We start from the raw sequence: 18,268 nt of genomic DNA on the forward strand, positions 1-18,268 counted from the left end.
TGCTGGTGTCTGTCCCATCTGCAGTCCCCTCCTCCCCACCTTGGAGCTGGCAGCAAGGCTCGAGGTGGTGGCTCCTCAGACAAGGAGGTGTCTGTTTCTGGGAGCTGGAGGGGCTGTGCAGGACCCTCCAGGGGCACAGAGTGCCTGTCCCTCCTGTGGCCAGTGCCCTTCGGGGCTTGAGTTTGTCTTTGTGCCTGTCCTGTTAACATACTTCTAATTAAGGAAAATTGTCCCCGGGAGCAGTGTTTATCCATGGAGTATGTTGCTATTACAGAGGCAGTCTTGTTCTCCAGGGGAGAGGATGTCTGTGGAGGGAAGAGACAGAAATTCCTCTAGATTATGGTATTATGTAAATGTATCAAATGGATCATTCCCTATAAAAAGGAAAGTAGGAAACCAATGTATTTGAGAAGCCCCAGGGACTGCATTCCTGACGAGCCTCTGTTCCTCTTCTGGAGGCGTTTTTGAACCGAAACATTCGGCAACTTTTCCAAGCTTTTTTTCTGCAGGAGCCTTCTGTTGTTGGCTCTCCGGGTGCCTGGTGCCGTGGGCGGTGTGACTGCTGCCTGTGTGGGGAATGGGACACGACCCCCCTTGCCTCTTGGGCTCTGGCTCACGTGCTCAGGAGGATGCAGCATGGAGGCTGCTCTCCAGGTGGCTTCTCTGCTTCTGATGCAGCTCAGACAAGCAGTTCGGTGTGTTGTTTGCTTGGGCCATTGCCTGCACAGTTGTCTGAGTGCATTACCCACTGCAGCCCAGATTCCATAGAGAGTTGTTTACTGCTGGGGCTCGTGTTTGGTCTGATCCACCATAGCTGAAGCAAAAATGTGGGTTGTTCTTAGTATATGCCCTTGTCTGTATTTAAAAACAACATGCAGATGTTGGCAGCAGAGCTCAGTCAAGCTCTTTTATCTATCCCATGTGCTGGGGAAAGGTGAAAATGCACTTCAGCAGGAGAGGAGGCAGGGACCTTTGGTGGTGGACCTCTGTGCTGGGCATTGGAAGTGGTGATGTCTTTAGCTTCTTCAAAGGGGAGTCTCCAGAGCAGAGCTGGGACCTCTCCTGATCAATATCCCTGTCCTGCCCTGCTCCAGACACCTGATGGGGAGAGCTCCCTTTAGGAGTGATTGAGAAGTGGGATTTCTTCCAGATCGCTGCAGCACAGAGCATTTATTTCCAAGCTCTTTGCACCTTCACTACTATTGGTGGTTTATCATCTTCCATGCTTAACTGTGCAACAGTCAGAGTGTGCTGCTGAGTTGCACGCATCTTAATTGCAGCTGTTCCAGAACTGTGTCGAAATTCATGTTTTAGTCTGAGAGAAGATTGCGCGTTTCCTTCCTCCTTGTGTCAGGCCACAATTGATGTCTTTGCAGACTGCACAACAACTGATTCATGCAGAGGAAAGTTATGTGCTGGGTCAGCAAACCTCGTTCCCCAAAAAACCCACAGCCTTGCAGTGCTTGACTGGTCGTGGGGTAAATCAGATTCTCTGTGGCTTGGGTTAAGAGAGGGAGAACCTCTGGCAGGAGCTCTGGTGGACAGTCGCTGAGTTGGTGACCCACTTGGGTCAAGGAGTACTTTGAGTGGGATAAGATGCTCCCAGCTGTGTCAAGCACAGGATAAAATTGGAATTGAGAAGGGGGAAGTTTATTGCAGAGAATGCTTGGGAAGACTTTTAAGAATTGGTGGAGTCAAGAAATGCTTGGGTGGAGGCTAGAAGTTTCTGCTGCCTCTTGGGGCAGTTGCTCTCCCAAGTGTGCCCTGGTAGTGCCGTGACAGGTCTCAGCACGTTGTTGGAGGAGTCTGTGCTGGAAGGGGCACATGGAAGCCTTCTCCTCCAGCCATCTGGCCCCAGCCATTGCTCCTCAGGGCCTGTTGGCCCCAGAAGCTGCTTTGGCTTCTTCCACTGGTAGCCATGAGGAGGAAAAGAGAAAATTCAAGCACAGTATGACATAGATTATTTTGTAGCAGGGACTTCAGCAAAAGCCTGGTCAAGATCACTTGGTTTGTGTTGAGCATGAAACCAGGAAACATCTGTTCAGGGTGGGTTTCAGGATTTGCTGAAGTTGCCAGCCCGCCCTTGTTGAGCAACATGCCACTTGTGCACTGATGAACTTCTTGGTGCTCCCTCTCCTTTCATCTGCCCCCTCCCCACAAGGAAGGCAGCAGCCAAAGCCCACTTCAACTAGTGCTGTTCCTGGGCAGTGTCTGTGAGCGGAGTTGGCTGGTGTGGACCACGGCTCACTGGCCTGATGAGGTTGCTTAGCTTCTTCCAGGAAGAGCCTTTAAAGTTGACATTCCCTGTTCTCTGCCCCCACAAGCTCATTTTCAAACACTAGCAAATACATAAATCTTGGGAAATTATTCTTGCATGTTGCAATTGCTTGCAACACCCAGCCGTGGTTGAGCAAGAAGAAACGCTTGACTCTGGGATGAGAATTGGTCGCAAGGATGAACTTGCCACACAGACCCCTCTGCTGCTGGGGAGAGGGGTGGTTGCTGCCTCCTGGCTTCTTCTTTCCGTGGAAGTTGTTCACAGGACCCATCCCATGCCCAAGGACAGGCTGGTCTCTGCTGATGCTCCTGAGCTGGGTCCTTTCGTGGGTCTTGGTGGAGACGGGTGGCCGTTGGACATTGTGCCTGGGTACCCTCTGTCCTGCTGGGGGGATGCACAGAGCCCGGGGGGGAAAGGCCACATCCTCCCTTCTCCCAAAGCCAAGTGGTAAGTGGGGAAAGAGCTCTCTGCAGGCTAACACAAGGGGTTAAAAATAGACATTTACCAAATGAGCTTTCACTGAAATTTCAAGAGGAAATTCGGTTTTAGCTGAGGCTATAAGAGAAAATACTAATACTACTACTAATAAAAAAAACCTGATTCCTGCGAAGGAGCAGGGAGGATGGCAAGCAGGGAAAGAAGGAGCAAGCTGAAAAACAAAAGCCTTTGAGGAGGGTAATGCTTTCCAGCTGCAAAAATACAGCCTGGAAGAAGAGCAAGTGCTTGCGTCACCCCCAGCTCCCCGGCCCAGCACTGCCCTGCTTGGAGCTGGGGCTTGGCTGGGAGACCCCTGGGGGGACCAGGACCCTCCCCTCTGACAGGGAGAGGGAAGCTGTGGGCCCCAGGAAGTGAACTGTGGGCTGGAAACCTATTGCTTGTTTTGGCCATTTTCCCTTCTGATTCCTGTTCAGCCTCTGAGTGTTGAGTTGGTGAACATCCTTCCCATTGGACAGGCTGGACACGGCTCCAGCTCAATGGGACATGGCTGCTGAGGTGGTGTCAGCCCAGTGACACTGGGAACTTCGGAGGACAGTGACAGTACAGGAGGACCAAGGTGTGGTTGAGGGCCGGTGTTGGGGTGACGATGGCTGGGCCCCCGCTGGGGGTCTGTGCCCCTGCGTGGGGGGCAAGGGCCTCCACACCGTTCTGCTGGGCGCTTCTGTCCGCCCTGGCTTGGATCACTCCTGTGATCCAAGTCATCCTGTGACTCTGACTCAGCTGAGCAGGATCCAGCCAAGACCTTCTTTTTTTTTGGGAATTCTTTCACGTCCCTTTGCTGCAGTGCTTCTTGCCCACACCTGGCTCTGCTGCCCCCTCTCCTTTCTGGGGGGGTGAATCAGGGTTGGGGGTGCAGGGGGAGGAGGACAGGTGCTGGCCCAGGCAGTGTGACTCAGGCAGCTCCATCTCAGAGGCAGAGCACGGCCCTCACCTGCCCCACACCACCCCCATGCACCTTTTTAGGTGGTTTTCATTCAACATGAAAATGTCCGTCACCAGCACCCAGGAGCCAGTCAGGGGTTGCAGGGCCCTGGCTGGACCAGGAATCCCAACTTTGACCCAGCCCCACTGCTGGCTGTGGCACATTGGGCAGCACAGCAGGAGCCCTGTGCAGGCCTTTGGCTCTGCTGGTTTAATGCTAATTCCTTGGCTTTGGCTGTTTCCGCGTGTTTGTACGAGATGCATCACGCTGGGTGGTGGCTGTGGATGCCGCGGCCTCACCCATCCGGAGGGGAGAGCAGTTGGTCACCAGCTGGCCATCACCACCAGCAGGATGTCCCTGTCCCCGGGGCCGTAGCCTTGACACAAAATGCTCAGTGGAGGAGAGTGAGCTGGCCTGGATAACTCAGGAAATTGGGGTTTGGGTTTGTGCTCTGACAGGGTACCCCCAAACTGCTCAGTGCTCATCAGTTGGGTCTCATCAAAATCCGGCAGTGCTTTATGGTGCTACAGCAGGGAAGGGCTTGATATCATCAGGCTGAATCCTGTGAGCATGGGGAGTGTGAGGCATTGCAAAATGTCCTGGCTTGATTCATGTTTTCCCTCCCTCTGTGCTCCTAAGCTTCTGCACTGGTTAATAATTCAGTGGTGTCTGGCCCTACTCCTCCAGGGCTGTCTGAGTCCTGATGTCCTTGGGGTGGTTGGTCTGTGGGGCTGCTGCTCTGTCCCTGCTCTGCCCATGCTGGCTGTGAAGCTCAGCCACGGTGCTGGCACCGTGCTGGGGTTGGTGTGGGGTCTTTGGGGGGCACTGACAGAAGGGACAGGCCTCCAGAGCACTTGGCATGTCCCAGAGCTCCTGGGAGCTGCAGACCCTCGCCCTAGCCTTTGGCCTTGGGCTGGTGGGGGTGGTTGAGCAGCACTGACCCGGTTGCAAAGAAGGAATTCGGGTGCACTGGGTTTATCCGATTTAACAGGCTTTCACTGGTTTAATTAAATACTTAAACACTGCGTGCCAGATGCCGTCTCTCACCTGCCTCAGGGCTCAGGCGCCTGTGGTGCTGGATTAGCTCTGCCCGAGCTGGGGGCTGCTCCTGTCAGGCAGGGCCTGGTGGACGTTTGCTGTTTTGGTGCTGCGGTTTGAGCCTCTTTCCCTTCTGTGCTGCTCAGCTCTCCAGGAACCAGCTTTGCTGCCCCCAGTGCCCACCTTGCAGAGCCTCCCCCTGCTCTGGCTCCTGTTCCCATGGGATGCTTTGCTAGCTGCATGTGATGCCGCTTGCAGCTGGGTTGGCCTGGGGAGGTGGACAGTCCTGTCTTCCTTGTGGGGGAGGACACGTTGCTGTGTCAATCCATGTGGAGGGACCAGTGCCAGGTTCCTGGGTCAGTGCAAATCACAGCAGGTCATGGCCTTGCTCCTCAGCTGTTTGTGCTTGAGATACCTAGTCGGCTGGGACATGGTCAAAGACCCTGTGCATGCATGGGGCTCCTGGCTCCCTCCCTCCCAACCTCTTCTTGTCCTCCTCTCCCATGGCCTAGATGTGGAGCAGATGGCTATTGACTGGCTCACGGGCAACTTCTACTTCGTGGATGACATTGATGACAGGATCTTTGTCTGCAACAAGAATGGAGTCACCTGCGTCACGCTGTTGGACCTGGAGCTGTACAACCCCAAGGGGATAGCACTGGACCCAACTATGGGGTAAGAGTCCTGTGTGTGGGTGGGAGGGCTCAGTGTTGCTGTCTGGACCTGCATCATTGATCTGGGGATGTGGAGCAAGCCAGAGGGTCCAGTCCGGCAGGGTAGCACGGATGCTGCTTGAGAAGTGAGTCAGCTGCCTGCGCAGGCCCCACTGGGCTCTAGCAACAAGTGAGTTGCAGCATTTTCTCCCTCAGCTGAGGCTGGGACCGAGTGCTGTAGGGTGTCTGTGGCAGCAGCATTTTGAGCAGCCCACTGGTACCAGCCAGTTTTGGATAAGATGAAGGTTTGATCCTTGGGGGTGTGTCAGAGCAGCCCAAGCCTCTGTTCAGCTGGCACTGCACCAGGGACAGGCACTGGTGTGGGAGCAGAGCCAGGCCAGTGCAGCACTGGGGAGCATTAGGGTCTGAACCTGGGTCTTCTAATTAACTGTTCTTAGTGACAGCTGGCAAGCATGAAGCTTGCCAGAAGCTCCCATGGGCCAGCCCAGATGGGAGCTGCTGTGGTGGACCCCAGCCACTCCCCTGCCCACAAGGGACAAGCCTGTGTCTGCAGGAGTGAGCATGCACTGTGTGTACATCTGTGTCTTCCCTCTCTCTGGGTTGCATGTGACATCCAGGCTCTGAGCTCCTGCATTTGCCCTTCTCATGCAGCAAAGTGTTCTTCACCGACTACGGGCAGATCCCCAAGGTGGAGCGCTGTGACATGGACGGGCAGAACCGCACCAAGCTGGTGGACAGCAAGATTGTCTTCCCCCATGGCATCACCCTGGACTTGGTGAACCGACTGGTGTACTGGGCTGATGCCTACCTGGACTATATTGAGGTGGTGGACTATGAAGGCAAGAACAGACATACCATCATCCAGGGCATCCTGGTGAGTGGGACCAGAGGGAGATCAGGGGTTCTTACGGCAGAATGTGCGGGAGACATGTCTGAGCTTGGCCTGCTGGGGGGCAGTGGTCGACAGGCTTGGCTTTGCTGGGCCAGGAAAAAAAAGGCACTAGCTGCTGAACACCAACTGGTCTTGCAGCACCTGCCTGCCAAGCTCAATCTTGTGCCCTAAACGAGACAGAGGCGAGAGTTGTGGGGTGGAATCACGGCAGGGATCAGGGGCTATGCATGCCTTTGTGCCAGGGCCCTCTTGGCTCTTCCTAAATTCCTTGTGGACGCCTGCATGGTGCCTTCTAGATTGAACACCTCTACGGGCTGACCGTCTTTGAGAACTACCTCTACGCCACCAACTCTGACAATGCCAACGCCCAGCAGAAAACCAGTGTCATTCGAGTCAACCGCTTCAACAGCACCGAGTACCAGGTGGTGACACGAGTGGACAAGGGGGGAGCACTGCACATCTACCACCAACGGCGCCAGCCTACAGGTGGGACCCCAGCCTGGGAAAAGGCTCCTTGGACCCCAAAGGATGGGCAGTGGTGGGGACAGGCTGCATCTTCTCTATTCCGTGTCCTAATGGGGCCAGACACCCAGGACAGGTGCCCAGGAGCCTCTGTCAGTAGCACTCTGCAACCTGGCCAGGCCCAGTTGCCCCACGTCTCCCTCTTCCCCCATTGCCACTCCGTCTCCTGTGGGAAATGTGGCAGGAGACATGGCAGCCGTCCCTGTGAGCTGGGCAGCAGCACCTCATGGTTGATCGATCACATCTCACTGGAGAGCACAGGGACGCTGGAGCAGATGCAGCATCTTGAAATATTAATGGCTGCCTCCTGTGGTGCTCACACGCTCGGTCCTCACTGCTGGCGTGTGTGCCCCTCAGCTGGGGCTGCATGCTTCTGGGCACCAAGGGATTCCAAGGCACTTGAGAGGCTTTGGAAGCCTTTCTGGAGCTGCAGGCACTGTCCCTGCCCTGCATCCATCCCTGTCTGCCTGCTCCACCCCCAGCACCTTCCTGCAGTTAATCAATGTACTCATGTAAAATCCTCTTAGTGTCTGCAGCCTGCTTGGCATTTTCCAGAATATAAAATTACTCAGGAGATTTCCGAGCAGTGAAGGAGTGTGACTAAGGGGGCTCTCTGGGCTGGTGCTGGCTGTCCCCACACTGGGGCTCATCCTGCTCATGCTGTCTGTGGAGGGGCTGGGCAGCCCAGCTCTCGCCATGGCCCATGAGGGATGGGCTGGCAGGGTAGAGGCAGCATGGGCAAGTGGCTGTGGCGGTGTGCAGGGCCACGCTGTGCTGGTTTCAGCTCTGCATGCATCCTTCATCTTGGGCAGGTCCTTTCCTATCTCTGCGTTCTCTGTCCTGTGCAATACTCAGCCCCTGGCTGACTGGCTGGGAGCTCTGGGGGGAAGGGACTCTCCGAAAGCCTGGAGAGCTGCAGTTGGGCCAGCAGCACCCAGGAGAACATCTCTACATCCCCATGGCTGTGGAGTGGTGTTCCCTTCCTGGCTGCCATGGACCTGTGGCAGGGCAGGAAATCTCTGCCCTGCTCTGGTTCCTCCAGCTGCTGGACCCCGTGCTCTGTGTTGCAGTGCGGAGCCATGCCTGTGAGCCGGATCAGTTTGGCAAGCCAGGAGGCTGCTCAGACATCTGCCTCCTTGGGAACAGCCACAAGACCCGAACCTGCCGCTGCCGCTCTGGGTTCAGCTTGGGCAGCGATGGAAAGTCCTGCAAAAGTGAGTCCTGGCCCCCCCTGGAGAGCTGCAGGAGTGGGTGAGGGAGCTGGTGGCTGCCCCTCTGTGAGGGACTGGCATGGGCAGAGGCACTTGTGCCAGACGAGCTGAGCACACGGGCCCAGGGGCAAGCAGAGCTTTTAAATTCTTTCCCTCTCAGGTGCAAACACCCCTTTCCTTCATGGCCCAAGCTGTAGGCTGCCTGCTGGGCTCTGCAGTCCCTGCAGACCTGCTGGGTGCTGGGGCAGGCTCTTGCCTCCTCCCGGCCTTTGTGTCGTAGCTGTGACCCTGTGAGGGCCTCAGTGTCACCTTCACAGGGCTGCGCACCCCATCACCACTGTGGCCTGGCTGGTGGCAGTGACTGTCTCTTTGCAGAGCCTGAGCATGAGCTGTTCCTGGTGTATGGGAAGGGCCGTCCAGGCATCATCCGTGGGATGGATATGGGAGCCAAGGTGCCAGATGAGCATATGATCCCCATTGAGAACCTCATGAACCCCCGAGCACTGGACTTCCACGCCGAGACTGGCTTCATCTACTTTGCTGACACCACCAGCTACCTCATTGGGCGCCAGAAGATCGATGGCACAGAGCGAGAGACCATCCTGAAGGACGGTGCGTGGCCAAGGGGCCCAACCTTGTCAGTCCCCAGTGTGGTCAACCCCTGGGAGCCAGCAGCAATGGCCATCAGTGCATTTCCTCGTGTAATGATGCTTCTGTCCTCTCCCTTGCATCTTTGATTCTTAAAACTAAGGTTTGAAGCTGCTGTTGATTGCTACTGCAAGACAGGTACAGAGCACATGCCCCACGAGGGCAGGAGTGGGGCCTGCCCCTGGACCAAATCTGATCCAATGGGAGAGAGAAGGAGGGGTGAGGGCTCCTCAGTCAGGGTCCCTGAGGCTCAGTGCAGTGGTCAAGCCATCCCTATGCTGCCAGATGAGTATGTTTGTCTTGACTTGGGGAGAACCAGTCAAGGACACTCTTGAATTTGGCATTTTGCTGCCCAGGCTCCCTGTGGGTGCAGTACCTGTGGAGAAGTGGCCTGCACTGGGGCTGGGACATGTGTCATCCCTGTTGGTTTGAGTTGGGGTCAGATAGTGTTGAGTGCTCTGTGAATCGTATGGGGCTGTCGCTTCCACTTCTTGTCTTCCTGCTGCCCTGCAGCCCTGGTGATGAGTGCCCACCCCTGCTTTTCCCCAAAGGGATCCACAACGTGGAAGGGATTGCTGTAGACTGGATGGGGAACAACCTGTACTGGACAGATGATGGCCCCAAAAAGACCATCAGCGTGGCTCGGCTGGAGAAGGCTGCCCAGACGCGGAAGACACTGATTGAGGGGAAGATGACCCACCCCCGAGCAATTGTGGTGGATCCCCTGAACGGGTGCGGGCGCCTGGGTGGGCAGGGCTGGCTCTTGGAAGGTTATGGCAGGGACCAGCAGAGCTGGTGGCTGGGTCCCCAGCTCCATCTGGCCGTCACTACATCTTGGAGCGTTGATGGTGGCTCATGAGCTGTGGCAGTGGGGCCAGGCAGCAGCTCCAGCTGTGGTAGTGGCAGCAGGGTGTCCCAGCCACTCAGCAGCTGCAGAGGTCACAGAGGCAGAGTGGTCGTGGTGGAGGTAGAGCCCATTGCTCCTCAGATCAGCAGTAAGGTTGGGCTCCAAGCCCAGCTTGTTTGTATCTGTAATAACTTTGTATCTGTGGCAGGTGGATGTACTGGACAGACTGGGAGGAGGATCCCAAGGACAGCAAGAGGGGCAAGATTGAGAGAGCCTGGATGGACGGTTCCAACCGCAACATCTTCATCACCTCCAAAACTGTCCTGTGGCCCAATGGGCTGAGCCTGGACATTCCAGCCAAGATCCTCTACTGGGTGGATGCTTTCTATGACCGCATCGAGATGGTCTATCTCAATGGCACCGAGCGGAAGGCAAGTGGAAGCTCCATGGGCTCTTGGACACTGATGGTCCCAGAGTCGCGGCTGTGGGCAACTGAGCTGCGTTCAGCCATGCTGCCCTGCTGCCTGTCCCCTTCTCTCCCCTTCCAGTGTCCCTTGCCCTGTCCCACTGTGTGGGGTTTCCCTGGGCACACGTCCCAGCTAACAATGAGCCTCTCTGCCTCCCTGTGCCCACAGATTGTGTACGAGGGACCTGAGCTGAATCATGCCTTCGGGCTGTGCCACTATAGCAGCTTCCTTTTCTGGACTGAGTACCGCAGCGGCAGCATCTACCGGCTGGACCAGGCCTCCAAGGTGGTGAGCCTGCTGCGGAACGAGCGCCCGCCCATCTTCGAGATCCGGATGTACGATGCGCAGCAGCAGCAAGGTGCTGGGGCCACCTCTACCTGCCACCACGGGGACCTGCCACACACAGAGGGGTTGGAAGAGGGATGGGACTGGGGGCTGAGGAAGGGCCCTGCCTAAGCAGCCCCTCACCTTTTTTTGCTTCCTTTTGACCATAGCCCTGTCTGTCCATCCCCAAGCACCCTGTCTTTCTCTCTGTAAACCCTGCTACCACTCATGCCCTGTGCTGGGTCAGCAGGGTTCCCTTCTCACCCCTGCCTTGCCTCTGCAGTGGGCTCCAACAAATGCCGTGTAAACAATGGTGGCTGCAGCAGCTTGTGCCTGGCCACCCCCCGGGGCCGTCAGTGTGCCTGTGCAGAGGACCAGATCCTGGGATCAGATTCCGTCACCTGCCAGGGTAGGCTGCTTTGGGGCCTGGCCCCAGTGGGGACCCCTTTTCTCCAAGGGATGTGTGGGTACACGGGGTCTGTGACACTGCTCTGGCACATCAGCAGTGATACCTCACATGGAGGTGGCCTGGCCTGGGGCTTGGGGAAGTGGGTGCGCCCTGGACCCATGGGAGCTGGCAGACAAATTACATTACTGGCTCTGGTCCCACCTCTTGCATGATGGCAGCAGCATGGCTGCCTGCCTGGGGAGGAAGGTGGAAACCCCTGGTGGGGATCCCTGTGCAGAAGCTCTGCAACCATGTCTGACACTGTGCTACTGCCAGCATGGGGGAGAGCTGGGCTCAGGGTGTACCCTGGGCAGTACTGTGCTTGGCAAGCCTAGATGAGAGGGGTGAAGCTCTGCTGGCACAGCCTGTGCATGCAGGCTGAGCCAGGGACTCTGCCCTTGAATGTGGAGCTGCACCTTCTTGTTTCATGCTCAGGAGCTGGTGCACGTGGGTGTGAGCATCTGTCTGTTCTCAGGGCTGTTGGGTAGTCATGTAGACATCCTGCCAGCCTGGGGACACAGTACTGTCCTTGCTGCTGCCCTGCACTTGGTCACTTGGTTAAAATAATACCCTCTCTTTGCTTTTCCCTTACCAGCCAACCCATCCTACATTCCCCCTCCCCAGTGCCAGCCTGGGGAGTTCGCCTGCAAGAACAACCGCTGCATCCAGGAGCGCTGGAAATGTGATGGGGACAACGACTGCCTGGACAACAGTGATGAAGCCCCTGAGCTCTGCCGTGCGTAGCCACCTCCTGTGTGGTGGGATAATGGTTTATGCACTCCTGGGGCAACAGAATTTGGTCTGAGTTTCCCCAAAATGTGGGGCCAGTGACTGGAATGGGGTTGGGCAGCCAGGACCTCATGTCCCTTGTCCAGCTCTAGGAGGGGAGTGGGCTCAAGCAGTTGAGTGGGCAAGTGGTGATTAGGATCCTGGAGCCCCATTTGGCCTGAGGCTCCCTAACCTTTTCTGTCTCAGTTTTTCTTTCCAACAGATGTGGAGGAGGAGTGGGGGTGGGATGAAGGGCAGATCCTGAGTGTGTATCTCCCCTGCAGACCAGCACACCTGCCCCTCAGATCGTTTCAAGTGCAAGAACAACCGCTGCATCCCCAACCGCTGGCTCTGTGATGGGGACAATGACTGCGGGAACAACGAGGATGAGTCCAACTCCACCTGCTCAGGTGAGGAGCCTGCCTTATCCTCAGAGAAGGGGGTGGGGGGCTTGCACTGCTGTCCTGAGCCACAGCCTTCCCTGTTCCCTGCATGCTGCAGGACTGAGGCTGAGGTTTTGGGGCCTGCCGCCCAGTTTGGCTCCTGTGCCTCGCAGGAGCCCCAGGGGGCTTGTTCCTCGCCTTTGCCTTGGCAGAGCAAGGCACTGCCAGCTACTAACACTCTGTCTCTCCCTGGTCAGCACGGACCTGCTCCCCCAACCAGTTTTCATGTGCCAGTGGCCGCTGCATCCCCATCTCCTGGACATGTGACCTGGACGATGACTGCGGGGACCGCTCCGATGAGTCTGCCTCCTGCGGTGAGCTATGGCAGGGAGCCCGGGGAGCACAGGGGGGAGTGCTGCCCCTCACTCCACTGTAGCGCAGAAGCACCCATGGGGCCTGGCAGAAGCCCCACGCTGATTGTGCCTCTGCCTTCTCTGCAGCCTACCCGACCTGCTTCCCCTTGACACAGTTCACCTGCAACAACGGGCGCTGCATAAACATCAACTGGCGCTGTGACAATGGTAAGGACCACGACCCCACAGCAGGCGCAGCTGGGGTGGCGAGATCTGGCACAGGGGTGCCAGCCTGGCAGGGAGCCCTGTTCCTTCAAGGCTACTTCTTAGCCTTGCACTAAAGAGCAGAGCCCAGGCCCCGAATGAGGAGGCATTAGCTGGAGCTGTAAGCACATCCTCCAACACTGAGACCCACATTTTCCTTGGCTGCCCTTGCTGGACTGTTTGTTGCAGGAGTAGCCTGGCAGGGATCATTTCAACAGACTTTGGCATTCTTTGCAAGGTGGCCAAAACTCTGCTCTGGTGCTTGATGAGTGGAGTGCCTTGTGCAGCATGCTGGCAGGCCTGAGCCAGGTTCTGTAGCCCCAGAGAAGGCAGTAGAGGTCTCTTGGTGAGCTTTCATCTGGTCTTGAATCTGTTTCCAGGATCAGGCTTGGAAAAGAGGGTTTGCCCCAAGGCTGTTTTCCTTCCCCACAGGTTTATTTCGGTCTTCGTAGGAGCTCTTCATTGTTAGGTTTAATTAGTGGCCTAAGAGCAGATGAGACATGTTCAGAGCTGCAGAGTGCATACGCTAGTGCAAGGGGTTAGCAGGGAGCTGTGGGTGCAGGTCTCTTCCTGGGCTCTTCCTGAGCAAATGGCCATTTCGTCCTGGGGCAGCCCCACCTCTGATCACCCTGATGGCAGCCTGGCACTCCCAACAGCAGTGGCCTTGGTGAGGAGCACTCCCTAGTAGCCAAGAGCCTCTCCAGGAGCTGCAGCAATGAGGGGCTCCCAGCCTTGCTGCCCTGGTCCCCCAGCACCCTCCACTGCTTTTCGTCTCGTCGCCTGGGCTGTTCAGTTGCCTGCGCAGCCTCTGTGTGTCCCTCTCCATGTCACTGTTCACGTCCCAGTGTCAGTGTGTTTTTGTGCCACCCTCTGTGCATGTGCCGTGTTGTGTTGTTTTGTTTGTCATTGTGCCCACTCTCCTGTCTGGTTGGTTCTGTGTTTCAGAAAAAGATTGTGGGGATGGCTCTGACGAAAAGAACTGTCCAAAGCCTACCGGTTAGTGCATAGATCAACATGCACCAGTCCCCCAGCCTGGCCCCATGCAACTCCCAAACCTGCCCCCTCCAGAGTGCTCCGAGCCTCATGGGCTGCTTCTTCAGACACTGGCAATGCTCCCACAGTCTGGCAAAGCTCCTCATGCTCTTCGGCAATGCCCCCTGTGCTCCAGCATCAGGAGTGATATGCTGGATGCTGGGGGGCAAAGCAGCCGTCCCTTCCAGCTCTCCAAGTGGACTTGCTTGTGAAGGAGAGGTTGGGATCTGCAGCTGCAGGAGTTGGGCTGCTGGTGATCTACATGGCAGCTGTCAGTGCCATTGTCCTTGTGCCCATTGTGAGCTCCCCTGCATGAGGCAGACAGAGGCACCAGGAGGCAAAGGCCTTTGCCAAGCTCAGATGGGGTGTCTGCAGCGGAGCAGAGCCCTGTGCTGGTTCTAGCACACCGGCCCCGTGCCTCATGCTGGCAGGTCAGGCAGAGAGGCTGCATTGCCAGTGTCCTGGTTCTGTCAGACTAAAGCTTCCCTTGCCTGTCAGTGGACGATGGGGTTTCCTCCAGGCAAGCTGACACTCCCCAATTGGCTGTACCAGCCCACCTCCCCATGGATGTGCCCTATAAAGGAGTGCAGTGTCCCCAGCTCCGCTCCCCCTGCGGAGCGGAGCAGCCCCTTGGTGCTGGGCATCCTCCCAGCCTCCCCAGGTACATGGCTGATCTATGCAGTTTCTGTATTTCATTTTCTTTATGTGCTGCTGGTGCTGTAGCTGCGCCTGAGAGCGTGTCGGGGGCGGGAGGGCTGGGGGCTCTCTGTTCAGCTCAGCCTCTCCGGTGGGGGTCCGGCCGCCAGCACCGAGGGACTGCTTGTGGCCCCACATCCTGTCTGCTGGCGTGGTCCATCTGATCCCTGTTGTTCCCTGCTTCCCCTAGCCGCCTCCTCTGGTGGGGGGGTCTCTGCCTTCCTCCTCCTGCTGTGCCTCTGCCAGTCATCCCCCCCAGTTCGGGCACTGCTCTCTGAGCCCCTTCCCGCTCCCCTTCCCTCTCCAGACAATGACTGTGGGGACAACAGTGACGAGGCAGGCTGCAGCCACTCCTGCTCCAGCAACCAGTTCAAGTGCAACAGTGGGCGCTGCATCCCTGTGCACTGGACCTGTGACGGGGACAACGACTGTGGGGACTACAGCGACGAGACTCATGCCAACTGCACCAACCAGGGTGAGTCCTGAGCCATGGGGCTGCCCCTGTGCTGCTGCTTGGGGTCCTCCCATGGTGTTTCCCACACCACACCTCCCACACCAGGTCCTGCCCTGGGAGGGAGGGAATGGCAGATGGACCCTCTCAGGTATCAGCTTTGCTACTGTCCTGCCTGGAGAGGTGAAACCCCCCTCAACCAGACCCCCCCCCCCCCCCATTTCCAGGCTGGGAATTGTGCAGCTTCCTCTGCCCACCCCAGGTGTCCAGGTACCCCCTCCTGCACCTCAGGGTGGCCCCAGCCCTTCCCCTTCAGCTGGATGCCCACTCCTCCTCTTGCCCCCTGAGCCCACCCAGTTCCCAGCTCCCTGGGTAAAGGCAGTGAGCAGGTCCCCAAACTCTTCCACCAGCCACACGCCCACCCGGGGGCTGCCACACCGATGAGTTCCAGTGCCGGCTGGACGGGCTCTGCATCCCCATGCGCTGGCGCTGCGACGGTGACACGGATTGCATGGACTCCAGTGATGAGAAGAACTGCGAGGGGGTCACCCATGTCTGTGACCCTAATGTCAAGTTTGGCTGCAAGGATTCAGGTGAGAGCAGGGGAGGTGCAATCACTGCCCTTTCCCCCCTTGGCCCCAGGGAAGTGGCTGGGACCCACCTCAACTTGGTGGGGAGGGGACAGCAGTGGAGGGACACCAGCTCAAAGGTAGCTGGGACCCCGAGTACCTGAAATAACATCTCCTCTGCGTCAGCAGCTCGCTGCATTAGCAAGGCCTGGGTCTGTGATGGGGATAGCGACTGTGAGGACAACTCAGACGAGGAGAACTGCGAGTCACTGGTGTGCAAACCTCCCTCCCACACCTGTGCCAACAACACCTCCATCTGCCTGCCCCCTGAAAAGCTCTGTGATGGCTCTGACGACTGCGGAGATGGCTCTGATGAGGGCGAGCTCTGCGGTGAGTGCAGAGCTGGGTGCTGGGGCATGGGGTCCTCTGGCTGGGAGTGGGATGCCTGACGAGTGCATCCTCTGTCCACAGACCAGTGCTCCCTGAACAATGGTGGCTGCAGCCACAACTGCACTGTGGCCCCCGGTGAGGGCATCATCTGCTCCTGTCCCCTGGGGATGGAGCTGGGCTCAGACAACAAGACCTGCCAGATCCAGAGCTACTGTGCCAAGCACCTCAAGTGCAGCCAGAAGTGCGAGCAGGACAAGTACAACGTCAAGTGCTCCTGCTATGAGGGCTGGTTGCTAGACTCTGATGGCGAGAGCTGCCGCAGCCTGGGTGCGTGCAAGTGGGCTGCAGGGGCTGGTCTGGGGAGGGGGGGTGTGTCTGCCTGCTGAGAGCAGACCCCTCACTGTCCCCACCTGTCACAAGCAGCCTTTTATGGGTGCAGGGGCATGGGTGGTTCCACGGCTGGTGCAAGGAGCCAGGAACACCTTCCTCCTGCCTTGTGTGGGCCGGCCTTCTGACCCTGTCCTGCTTTCCCCAGACCCCTTCAAGCCATTCATCATATTCTCCAACCGCCACGAGATTCGCCGCATTGATCTGCATCGGGGTGACTACAGTGTCCTGGTCCCCGGGCTGCGGAACACCATAGCCTTGGACTTCCACCTCAACCAGAGCTCGCTGTACTGGACTGATGTGGTAGAGGACAAAATCTACAGGGGAAAGCTGCTCGAGAATGGGGGTGTGTATTCCTGGGGGTGTGGAGAGGACTGGTGGGGGATAGATGGGTGGGAAAGCAGAGGTGCAGTTTTGGGACAGCATTCCTGCAGTGACTTCTTCCCACCCTGCACTCCTGGAGCTGCTGGAGCCTGCAGGCCCCCTAGTGATCCTGTTGTACTCTCCAACATTGCTCATTATGTAGGAGCTAATTAGCATTCCCAGCACTTCCCTGATGCTAATTGCAGCCTAGCAGCTGAGAGCACAAAGCCTGGTCCCCTCCCCATTAGTGCTGCAGAGGAGGGCAGCAAGAGCCCAGCACTGGAGCCACAGATGTGGGGCTGAGCTCTTTGGACTTCAAGCCCCATGTGGGGGCTTTCCCCCTGCCATTGACTCAGGTCAAGCTGGGTGGAGCTGTTCAGAACTGGGGTGTGGTGGTGGTGGGTGAGTGGGGGAAAAGGCACCAACTGTGCCCTCCTGGCACTGTGCCTTGTAGCTCTGACCAGCTTCGAGGTGGTGATACAGTATGGGCTGGCCACCCCTGAGGGGCTGGCTGTGGACTGGATCGCTGGCAACATCTACTGGGTGGAGAGCAACCTGGACCAGATCGAGGTGGCCAAGCTGGACGGCACCATGCGAACCACGCTGCTGGCTGGGGATATTGAGCATCCCCGCGCCATAGCCCTGGACCCCCGCTATGGGTAAGGCAGGAGGGGACATTGGTCACTAGGACACAGTGGCACGCTTGGGATCTTGTGGGGGGACCAGGCCAGGTGGTCCTGTCTGGGCACACACCCCGCTGCTGAGTCAGAGGGCAGAGCTCTGTGTCCCTGTGCTGATGGTCTCCGTTTGCTGTCCCTCCAGGATCCTCTTCTGGACAGACTGGGACGCCAGCCTGCCCCGCATTGAGGCTGCCTCCATGAGCGGCGCGGGCCGGCGCACCATCCACAAGGAGACGGGCTCGGGGGGCTGGCCCAACGGGCTCACTGTTGACTACCTGGAGAAACGCATCCTCTGGATCGATGCCAGGTAGGACCAGGACACCCGTCTCTGCCTCTCGCCTTCCTATCCCCACTGGACCCCTGCCCTCCATGTCCCACCCAGCTCTGGCACCTTCCCTCTCACTCCTGTGTTGTTCTGCTGTTTGCCAGGTGGGAGTGAGAGCTTCTGCTCCTTGGGGTCCATTTGTGTATGCAGCACCTTCCAGCCTTTGCTTGGGGTTTTCTCCTCTGTGGGGGCTCTGATCCCTGGTGCCAATCAACAGCTGTCCCCCTCCACAGCATTAAGCAGAGCAGAGGAGACAGCTGCTTAGACCCTGTGGGTTGTTCTTGGGTTAGAGATGTGGCCTTCACCTGTGCCAGCTGCCCCCTCCCCCGACACTTGCCTGCTCTCACCCCTTGTCTCTGTTGGGCCCAGGTCAGATGCCATCTACTCAGCCCTGTATGATGGGACGGGGCACATCGAGGTGCTGCGGGGACACGAGTACCTGTCGCATCCCTTTGCTGTCACCCTATATGGGGGTGAGGTGTACTGGACTGACTGGCGCACCAACACGCTGGCCAAGGCCAACAAGTGGACAGGGCACAATGTGACAGTGGTGCAACGGACCAACACGCAGCCGTTCGACCTGCAGGTGTATCACCCCTCTCGGCAGCCCCTGGGTGAGGCCTGGGGGAGCAGTGGGGGGCTGGGCCTGAGGCAGGGGGAGTGTGGTAGGGGGGATAGCACTGGCACTCTGTGTGCATCCACACCCGCTCAGAGCATTGCATGAGAGCTGCTCCAACCCCTGTGGCTGCCCATTCTCACCTTCTCATAAGTCAGAGGCCTCTACTATGGCCCTGGCCACCCAGCAGAGAAGTGTTCTGGATGATGATGCTGATGGGTC

At 57.7% G+C, this 18,268-nt stretch overlaps 1 protein-coding gene across 5 annotated transcripts in view; it reads left to right on the top strand.

Annotated features, from left to right (window-relative positions):
- The window catches only part of LRP1 (LDL receptor related protein 1), a 79,656-nt gene that overhangs the window by 31,199 nt on the left and 30,189 nt on the right, over positions 1-18,268 (top strand). For 3 of the 5 annotated variants that reach the window (XM_051641545.1, XM_051641541.1, XM_051641542.1), the window contains exons 7-28: positions 5,249-5,411; positions 6,062-6,284; positions 6,599-6,788; positions 7,895-8,038; positions 8,411-8,647; positions 9,235-9,415; positions 9,739-9,961; positions 10,166-10,355; positions 10,605-10,730; positions 11,365-11,505; positions 11,822-11,947; positions 12,178-12,294; positions 12,421-12,501; positions 13,483-13,533; positions 14,573-14,740; positions 15,127-15,309; positions 15,475-15,675; positions 15,757-16,002; positions 16,211-16,408; positions 16,880-17,084; positions 17,248-17,412; positions 17,800-18,044. In XM_051641545.1, the coding sequence (XP_051497505.1) occupies positions 5,249-5,411; positions 6,062-6,284; positions 6,599-6,788; positions 7,895-8,038; positions 8,411-8,647; positions 9,235-9,415; positions 9,739-9,961; positions 10,166-10,355; positions 10,605-10,730; positions 11,365-11,505; positions 11,822-11,947; positions 12,178-12,294; positions 12,421-12,501; positions 13,483-13,533; positions 14,573-14,740; positions 15,127-15,309; positions 15,475-15,675; positions 15,757-16,002; positions 16,211-16,408; positions 16,880-17,084; positions 17,248-17,412; positions 17,800-18,044 (3,804 nt within the window). The remainder of the gene's footprint in view (positions 1-5,248; positions 5,412-6,061; positions 6,285-6,598; positions 6,789-7,894; positions 8,039-8,410; positions 8,648-9,234; positions 9,416-9,738; positions 9,962-10,165; positions 10,356-10,604; positions 10,731-11,364; positions 11,506-11,821; positions 11,948-12,177; positions 12,295-12,420; positions 12,502-13,482; positions 13,534-14,572; positions 14,741-15,126; positions 15,310-15,474; positions 15,676-15,756; positions 16,003-16,210; positions 16,409-16,879; positions 17,085-17,247; positions 17,413-17,799; positions 18,045-18,268) is intronic. The other 2 variants (XM_051641543.1, XM_051641544.1) reach the window with 1 other exon arrangement.

Source organism: Apus apus, chromosome 28 (genome assembly GCF_020740795.1).
Source record: "Apus apus isolate bApuApu2 chromosome 28, bApuApu2.pri.cur, whole genome shotgun sequence".
Taxonomy (NCBI): Eukaryota; Metazoa; Chordata; class Aves; order Apodiformes; family Apodidae; genus Apus; species Apus apus.